At 55.8% G+C, this 9,675-nt stretch overlaps 1 protein-coding gene across 1 annotated transcript; it reads left to right on the top strand.

Annotated features, from left to right (window-relative positions):
* The first annotated feature begins 8,225 nt into the window (after positions 1-8,225).
* On the top strand, positions 8,226-9,261 carry LOC132335019 (olfactory receptor 14J1-like). The gene has a single exon (XM_059861141.1). It carries the CDS (start codon positions 8,241-8,243, stop codon positions 9,171-9,173), a length of 933 nt encoding a protein of 310 aa, XP_059717124.1. The 5' UTR covers positions 8,226-8,240; the 3' UTR covers positions 9,174-9,261.
* The last annotated feature ends 414 nt before the right edge of the window (positions 9,262-9,675 follow it).

A 9,675-nucleotide genomic window follows, 5' to 3' on the forward strand; every position in this document is an offset into this window, starting at 1 on the left:
ATGAAATGCTGCAGGTCCTGACACCGCTCCGGGCGCTCCAGCACCATCAAGACATCGTTGGGGAGCTCAAGCCACTCCAGCAGCTGGACCACACCAGGGAAGCCAGTGGACACCTTGGCCAGCAGCACGATCTCCAGGGGTGCGCTGGTGCCATCGGGCTGCGGGAGGAGCACGATGCCGTCAGTGGGGCTGATGCCGTGCCAGGGCTCGGGAAGCCCTCAGCCAGCCTGGGATGCTCTGTGCCCTGCGCTGGCCCCACGCCCGCTCTCCCTCGAGGCATCCTGGCGGCTTCCACCCTGCCGGGCCTCGGCTCGTCCCCGCCCGGCACGGCCCGGCTGCTCCCGCTGGCCCCGCTCACTCACCAGCTCGCCCCAGTGCCGGACGCGCTTCCGGGGCACCCTTTTGATGGCCACCTGCAAGCCAAGGGAAGCAGCGGGCTGAGTTCGCCGCCGGCGTTGCTCAGCCCCATCCTCCGCCCTCCTCCTCCTCCTGCGCCCGCCGCTCCCCGGGGCGCCGTCCGAGAGCCGCGTGGCCGCGAAGACGCTGCCGAAGCCGCCGCGCCCCAGCAGCGAGCCCAGCCGGTACTGCTCCTTCAGGCCCTGCTGCGCCTTCCCTGCCGGCGGGACGCGGCTGTCAGCGCTCGGCCCGGGGCCGGCAACGGCCCCCGAGCGCCCCTCAAGCGCCCCGGGCCGGCCATCCCCAGGCGTTCACTCCCTGCAGCGGGACAGCGGCGGCTCGGGGCCGGCGGCCGCGCTGCCGAGTGGCGGAGCTCGTACTGGGCAAGCAGGAGCGGAGGCGGCGGGAGCGGCCGCGCCGCCTGTGTCCTCCGTGGGCCCCGGGAGGGGCCGGGGCCGGGGCCGGGCCCGGGGCCAGGCTCGGGCCAGGCGGAGCCAAAGGGAGGCGATGCCGCCCCAGCCCCAGGCACTGATGGCCGCCCAGCAGCGCTACCGCCAGTACGACCAGAGCCGGCCGGAGGCGAGACCGCGGCGGGACGGCCGGGGCCGGGCACGATGCAGCCCCGCCCGGGGCCGGGGGCGGGCCGGGGGCATGGCCCGACCGAGCATGGGGAAAGACTGGGAGAGGAGGGGACCTCGGGAAAGGGAGACTGGGAGAGGGAGAGACAAGCGGGACTGTGGGACAAGCGGGACTGCGGGAGAGGGAGAGGACAAGCAAGAGGGGCTCGGCAAAGTCGCTGCTTTCGCTGCTGCTTTCGCTGCTGCTGCCGCTGCAACTGAAGCGCCGGGGCCGTTTGTCCCCGTGTCCGTTTGTCCGTTGCCCACTCGCCCCCGCGCCGAGCCCCACGCTCCCCGGGGGCAGCCCCTGAGCCTGTCCAAACACGGGAACTTGGCCGTGTTCAGCCAAGACCCAGAGTCTGCACTCCTGCACAGCGGCACAGGAATCCCCTCAGTCCCTGCTGTGCATTGTCCCTGCTGAGGGTCAAACACTATCGGAGCACATTCCCTGAATGCTGAATTTGGACCTGACCCAAGCACTGCACTTAACCTCTCCAGCATTGCTTTCCAAAGAAAACCAGGGGAAGGCAAACTGGGTGTAGCTCATGGTATTTGACAGTGTCTACAACTTGCCAAGTCATGGATCTTAGAAGTGAGATCCATTTGGAATTAATGGGAAGGAGAAGTAGTGCAAGATGGAAAAGGGGAGCATAAAAATAAATCGAGTAAAACATCTCAGATGGTTTCTTTCTGTTTTCTTTGAATTTCTTAAAAGCTCTTTCAGTTTTCCCATCATCTGCTCCTCAGTCCTCTTTGCTCTTTCCAAGAATCTTTCCTGGAGAACGAGATGCAGCTTCTGTCACAAGATGTGCCACCAACTGCAGCTCCTCTTGGCTTTCCACACCGTGCGTGCAGCACGACTCTTGCAGCAAAGCAGGACAAATATTTAAAGAACTTGACAGCTTGTTCTTTCTTTTCCTTGTGGGCTGGGCAGTTGTTCCATTGTTAAGGTTTTCATTGTTACTGTTCTACCCTCAGAAAACATGATGGGCTACCAGGAATTGTTAGGGAATGCAAACCTGACTGAATGCAGAGAAAGAATCTCCAGAGCCTGCAGCCAGAAATGGAGAGCTGTGGGATAATCATTCCAACATGCCTGTGGACATATGGAATGTGAGCTAGAAGATGAAAATGGGCTGACAGAGGGAGTTTGATTCAGTGTTCAGTTCAGATGCTTCTACATCTCATGCATTGATATGAATCACGAGTACAGTCAGTTCATGAAAAGTACCAGAACATGCTGGACCTGTCAGGAGATGACTGGAAGAATCTGAAAAGGAGAAATGCAGGGAATGAGTTGATGAACTTTGTCTCTAAGAAGGGTCATTTTATCCTAATAATTTCTGATCAATTCCCTCTGCTTTTGTGCTTCCTAACAAGTCCATTTTCATCCCAGATTGCCCATGAAATGGCAGCCCTGAGCTTGTGGAAGTGCCTGAAAGATGCTCTGTTCCTCTGCAGGGACCCTGAGGCTGAAGCAGGAGCCTGAGCCCTCTCTGGGGAAGCCTCCTCCGAGCTGGAATTTGTGCCGTGCTGGGAGAGGAGGAGGAGGGGGAGAGCGCTGGCGCTGTGTGGCAGGAGCAGGAGGTTTGGGCCGCAGGACATTCCGTCTGCGCCGCTGCCCCGCAATGGGCGGCCGTGCCCGGGGCTCTGGGCCTGGCCCCGTGTGCGCTGAGCTCCCGACACTGCGGGAGCTCCCCGGGCTGGGCTCAGCTTCCCGCTGGGACTGGGCAGCAGGCTGGGCTCCAGCTGGGATCAGCAGCAGCTGGAAATACCTCTGCGCATCTCCACTTGCTGCTGCTGCTGCTGCTCAGAAGGAGAAACAATGAAGTGAGTCGAGAAGTTCTGGTTTCTCTTTCTCCTGGTGGATTTTTTCATTTGATTTGACACTTGAGAGGCAATTTCTGTGATTTTATTTCAGCAGCAGCAGCAACAGGGCCGTGTTTGAGCACTGCAAATGTGGTCTGTGTGGCTTTAATTCTCCTTGACTTAGTGCTCAGGGACTTTAGGGGATTTCAAGATCTGCTAATCATGATGCCTGTGACCAAAAGCCTGAGTTCACCTATTGCCGGCCGGGGGTCTATGTACAAAATCACAAACAGGACCGGACTGCTGAGGAATGTGTCTCGAGGTGTTTATTTTCCAGCATCAGTCTCATTACATGGTTATGACAATGGGAAGATGCCAGCAGTTTGTCTACTCGGGAGCAGACAAAGAACTCAATGTTATAACTTACTTTAAAAGTTTTTTGACCAATCACGCAAAGTAAAGCATATTGACAGTAGTTCTATCCAAACATTATAAGCACACGTACCTTCGGTTAAAACAATGCCTGATTATTTCGAATACAATACCTGCTTGTGAGCCACAATGTTCAGAGCTCTTTTTTTAAGCTCAGTACTTCCTAATATCAGGTTTTCTGCAGTTTAGGGAGTTTTTCGAGCCAAGCTCGAAAACTGTTAGTACAGAAACTATTGTTCTTTTTGTCCTTACTTTCCCACTTCTTATTTAACTTTTCTGCTGCCCTATCTCATGGTTACAGCTCAGCTCTAATCACAGTTCTGCTGTCTCTGAGGCCTGCCTTTTGCAGCTTTCCCAAAACCCTCTGATTTTAAGGATTCCCACATTCACTGTCACGAAAGCACTCTGGGTAGCACTGATCAAAAAAGGCAATTGCAGTTTTACAGATAAATTTCAAGTGGCAAGAGCAGCCATGATCTCCAATTCCCAAGGCAAAGGCAGCAGCAGCCTCCTGCTGTCACCTCAGGGTGAGTAAAGCAGTGCTGAAAACAGCGCTGGAACCCGATCCTTTCTTTCTCTGCAGGCTGGGTCAGGGCAGCACAGGCGGGCCCTGCGCAGTCAGGGCTGGGTGTGGGTGATTGCTGCTCTACTCCAGAACTGAGCTGGAAAAAGCCCTCGGGAGCCGAGGCAGGAGCAGGCGGGAAGGGGCCGGCGCTGCTGCTGCTCCTGGCCGGGAGCCCTGGCTGGGCCGGGCCGGCGCCCCCTGCGCTGCGGCTGCTGCTGCTGCCAGAGCCGGGCGGGACTCGGGGACAGGGAACGGACACGGGGGGACAGCAAAGGCCTGGCGGCTGCAGGGATGGTGGCACTCGGGCCAGCGCCAGCACAGAGCTTCAGCCCGCAATGAACCCCGAGGGAAACGCTGGGGAAAGGCTCCATTTCAGCCTTTCTTCACTCGTGGCTGTGAAGGGACTGAAATAAAAGGAGAACAAGCAGGGCCCGACCCCTTTTCCTTTGGGAGGAGCCCCAGGCCTGAGGCTGTTTGGGGCCGTGTGGGTCTGTGAGAGCCTGTGAGGGGCCATGAGGGGGAGAAGGGTCTCTGAGAGGCTGTGGGAGGCCAGGCACCTCATGGAACCAAGGGTCGGTTATGACACTGCAGAACCAAGGTGATTCCTGCTGACAGTTCAGAACCTCATGGAACCAAGGGGCAATTCTGGACAGCAGGGCCATGGAACCAAGGAGTCCATTGGGACATTACAGAACCTCATGGAATCAAGGTGTCCATCTCACTCTACTGAACCTCATGGAACAAAGGGTCCCTTGTGACACTGTGGAGCCAAGGACACTGCTGTTGGCTGTACGAAAGCTCATGGAACCAAAAGTCCATTGTGACATTCTGGGGCCTCATGGAACCATGGAGACCATTATGACACTTCAGGACTCACTGGAACCAAGGGGCCATTTAACCTAAGGGTCATTGTAGCACGGCGGGGCCTCATGGAATCAAGGGGATCTTAGTGGGGCTCCGTGAGACCACCGAGAGATTCTGACTCTGTGGAACCAAGGAGACCATTGTGGCACTACAGGGTGCGGTGGAACTAAGAACTCGTGTGACAGGGAGGAGCCCAATGGAATCAAGGGACCATTCCCTATTTCAGGGTTTCATGGAGCCAAGGTGTCCTTGTGACACTGTGGGTCATCATGGAGTCCTGGAGACCATTCTGGCACTTTGAGGCCTTGTTGAATCAAGGGGCTCTGCAGGCCCTTGTGGAGCCAAGGAGCTCTGTGACACTGCAGGGACTCATGGAAGCAATGAGACCATTCTGGCACTCTGAGTCCTCATGGCACCAAGGGGCCATTGTGACACTATGGGTCCCCATGGAACCAAGGGGCCAGTGTGACACTATGGGTCCCCATGGCACCAAGGGGCCAGTGTGACACTCTGGGTCCCCATGGAAGCAAGGGGCCAGTGTGACACAGCCATGCCTGTGGAACCAAGGGTCCATTGTGATTTTGGGGAGCTCAATAGAACCAAGGGGCCATTGTGGCACTCTGCACAGTTCCATGGAACCAAGGAAACCATTTTGGCACAGCATGGCCTCATGGAAGCAAGGGGCCATTGTGCCACTGCAGAGCCAAGGAGACCACTGTGGTATCGCTGGGCCTTCTGGAAACAAAGTTCTGCTGCAGGGCCCCCAGGATCCAAGAACATGGAACAAGTCTTGCTGGCTTAGCCTGACTGGTCCGGCTGACCTTGGCATGTGGAGGGTTGCTATTCATCCGGCCCTGAAGCCATGGAGCTCCATGTTTTCCTTCCTCTGGGAAAGAACTCTCCTTCTCCTCCAGGGGTTCAGGGCTGAAATTGGGATTCTACCTCCATATTTGATTATATCAAAGGATTGTTCCTATATGAAATCTGCCAGAACAGACAGCTCTAGATGGCCTTGGCATCTGGGGGGGCAACCTCTCATCTGCCATCAAAACACTGGGGGGGCTGTGCTTTTCTTTCCATGGAAAGAAACATCTCTCATGTGCAGGCATCCATAGCCAAAACTGGGAATCTGCCTCCAAAATTCCTTATATCCAAGAGAGCTCCCAGATAAAAGCTGCCAGGACTGTCTAGGTTCCCTTGGATTCCTGAAGACCAGCTCTCATCTGCCTGTGAAACACTGGGGCTCTGCCCTTTCCTTCCTGTGCAGAAGAGCTGTCATTCTGCTCCAGGCACCCATGGCTATAGAAATACACTGCTACATATGGCTGAAATGGAATTGCACCTCCAAAACTCCCCAAATATACAAGGGCTGCTTTTAGACAAAAGCTGCAAGGACAGACAGGTCTGGCTGGCCTTGGCCTCTGGTGACTGCGTCAGTATAGGGACAGAGGAGCTCTGTGCTCAGTGGGGTGGGGACTGAGGACAGCAGAGGAGAGGCATGGGAGGGATTCAAGGGTGGTTTCAGAGATGGTGGATCCTTTTGATGTAGTAGAGAAGAGCCAGAGAAAGAAAAAAATCAAAGCTAAGAGCAGCTGGGGAAGCCCAGATTAGGAACAAAGAGCAAGGAATTTCCCTGCCAGGGCAGGGCTGAGGTGCAACACATCCCTCAGAAAGAGCCTGGGTCAGCCCAAGGCTTTGTGTGGGCAGGCAGAGGCAGGCAGGAGGCAGAGCTGTCAGCAAAGGAAGGGGCCAGCCAGGTGGGGCAGCCGGGGGATGAGCACAGCCTGCAGGGACAGAGGCGCAGGGCAGGGACACCGTAGCACAGCCTGGGCTGCACAGGGCACAGGCATGGGCAGCAGCTGCCAGGCCCTGACAGAGCCAACTTGGGCAGCACTTTGGCCATTGCTGCTGGGCCTGGGCCTGAGCCAGGAGCAGGAGACAAGTGACCCTTGCAGGCCTGGGGCCTCATGGCCTCCTTGTCCCTGCTCAGCAGCCTGGCAGGGGCCGCCCCATGCTCCTGCCCTTGGCACTGCACACCCCACATGCCAGTGCCCATCCCGGGAAGAGCCCTGAGCAAGGAGGGAGGGACAGGATCTGCCTGGCCAGGGGCTGGGGCTCAGGCCTTGGCCCTTTGCATTCCTGAAACACATCCAGCTTTGCTCAGCACCAGAGACACCTTGGCCTTGTTTGTCCCCAGCTGTCATCACTGCCTCCAGTGTTCTGCTCTAACTGGAACCTGGGGACGCTTTCTCAGTTGTGTCCCTCAGTGGGACCCATTAAATCTTCAAGAAACTTTGGAGATTGATTGTGACTTTGAATTCTTGAGATATTTCTTCTACTCCCTCTCAGGGAGTGATGTTCAGGGCCTGAGCACCCAACCCACAAGAGAAGTCCTTGTGCTGTGTCTGTTCTGCTGAGCTGGGCTGGGCTCCTGGAACAGAAGGAACTCCTGGCAATCAAGAAGATCTTCAAAATAACACATCCTCAGGAGCAGCTCCTCTCCCAACCCAGCAGGGCTGAGGGCACTGTCTGCGGCCACCCCGGGCACAGCACAGAGACAGAGATATTTTCAATCAGTCAGGGCTGTGAAGATGCTGAGAAGTGACTGGGGGAGAATCACTGCCAGCCCTTGGCACAGGAACCTCTGGCTGCAGGACAAGGCAGCTGCAGCTCCTGGAGCCATCTCCTAAAGCTGGAACATCCCAATGCCTCCAGACGCTGTGAGTACATTCTCTGATTGTCTCTTGTGCAGAGCAGCCAGGGGTGCCCAGGGCTGTCCTGCAGAGCAGGGTCCTGCAGCCCAGGGCACTTTGCTGGGGCAGGGACTCTGCTGCCTGCCAGGGACAGCTCTCAGCCAGCCCTGGCAGCTGCTCCAAGCACTGTGGGACCAGATCTGGGTGGGAGGAGACAGCTGGTAAGGCTTGGAAGAGTTTCTGTTGTGTGGTGAGGATGCTGCATTGTTAAGGGATGCTCCCAGCATGACACTGATCTCCAGGGTATTTCCTGGTAGATTAAATGATAAGCACAGCAAGGCAGGGTCTGCATAAAACAAAAAAATCCTGCTTTATTAATCCATTTCTCTGGGATGCCTGGATAGAAAAATGCACTTAGATATTCCTGTCTCACTTTAGACAGAGAAAAATTATTAAAAAAAAAAAAAATTCTCTGAGATCTGAATATACCAGGCAGTGCCAGAAATCAGCACAGGGTTCCTTAGGGCAGCATCAGCATCGCTTTTCCAGTCCTTTTCAGGATTGGTCTGACATTCCCATCAGAGCCTGCAGAGCCAGAGCTGCCCTTGGGCAGTGCCAGAGCTGGGAGGGGTCTGCAGGGCAGAGCTGAGCCCCCAGGGCTGAGCTGCGCTCAGGCAGCACTGACATGGCCCAGTCCTGGGCACAGGGAGCAGCTGCTGGCAGGGACAGCTCCAGGTAGCAGAGCCCTGGGCAGGCAGTGGAGGGAAAGTGCCCCCAGGCTGTGCTGGGATATTTGAAATTCTCCACAAACTGAAGTATTGCATGATTACTTATTCTACAGACCCCCATGCCAAGACAGAGCAAATGTCCAACAGCAGCTCCATCAGCCACTTCCTCCTGCTGGCACTGGCAGACACGCGGCAGCTGCAGCTCCTGCACTTCTGCCTCTTGCTGGGCATCTCCCTGGCTGCCCTCCTGGGCAACGGCCTCATCATCAGCGCCGTAGCCTGCGGCCACCACCTGCACACGCCCATGTTCTTCTTCCTGCTCAACCTGGCCCTTAGCGACCTGGGCTCCATCTGCACCACTGTGCCCAAAACCATGCACAATTCCCTCTGGGACACCAGGACCATCTCCTACTCAGGATGTGCTGCTCAGGTGTTTCTGTTTGTCCTTTTCTATTCAGCAGAAGTTTCCCTCCTGACCATCATGTGCTACGACCGCTACGTGTCCATCTGCAAACCCCTGCACTACGGGACCGTCCTGGGCAGCAGAGCTTGTGCCCACATGGCAGCAGCTGCCTGGGCCAGTGCCTTTCTCAGTGCTCTGCTGCACACAGCCAATACATTTCCCCTGCCCCTGTGCCAGGGCAATGCCCTGGGCCAGTTCTTCTGTGAAATCCCACAGATCCTCAAGCTCTCCTGCTCACACTCCCAGCTCAGGGAACTTGGATTTCTTGCTGTTGGTTCCTGTATAGCTTTTGGTTCTTTTGTGTTCATTGTTTTCTCCTATGTGCAGATCTTTAGGACTGTGCTGAGGATCCCCTCTGAGCAGGGATGGCACAAAGCCTTTTCCACCTGCCTCCCTCACCTGGCCGTGGTCTCCCTGTTCCTCAGCACTGCAGCCTTTGCCTACCTGAAGCCCCCATCCATCTCCTCCCCATCCCTGGATCTGGCAGTGTCAGTTCTGTACTCGGTGGTGCCTCCAGCCCTGAACCCCCTTATCTACAGCCTGAGGAACCAGGAGGTCAGGAATAGCCTGAAGAAAATGATATCAATTGGTTTTCAGAAGCAATAAACTCTCATTCTTCTGCATATCTCTTATGATGTTACTCTTTAATTCTCACTCTGTGTCCTGTATTTTTTGCCGTTTACATAGGCGTTAAACTTTTGTGAATTTGTTCACAGAACAATGTTTGACTCCAGTATTTTTATTTTAATATTTATCTTTCTTTTTGCACCCAGATACTGGAAAACCAGCATATGTATGCTACATATATGCTAACACAAAATAAAGAACTCTGTATTGCCATGTGTGCCTGACATCTTTCCTCCCTGATTTCTAGAGCTGCAGGGTCCGTGCCTCTGGGCAGAGCTGGAGGAGAAAATGGAACCCCAGTGCTCCTGACTGCCAGGGAGCCCCAGGGCTTCTCCTCCATAGCCTCCCCTGCCTTCACTGCCACACTCCCCTTCAGAACCCCTGTGCTGGTTTAGGGCCTCAGGGCTCTGCCAGCTCAGTCCCTGTCCTGCTGTGTGCCTGTCCAGGGACTGCAGGCAGGGACAGGTTGTGGGCACTGCTG

Source organism: Haemorhous mexicanus, chromosome 16, assembly GCF_027477595.1.
Source record: "Haemorhous mexicanus isolate bHaeMex1 chromosome 16, bHaeMex1.pri, whole genome shotgun sequence".
NCBI classification, from domain to species: Eukaryota; Metazoa; Chordata; class Aves; order Passeriformes; family Fringillidae; genus Haemorhous; species Haemorhous mexicanus.

Coding starts and splice junctions, on each gene's coding strand:
- LOC132335019 (XM_059861141.1), top strand. CDS start 8,241: ATGTCCAACAGCAGCTCCATCAGCCACTTCCTCCTGCTGGCACTGGCA.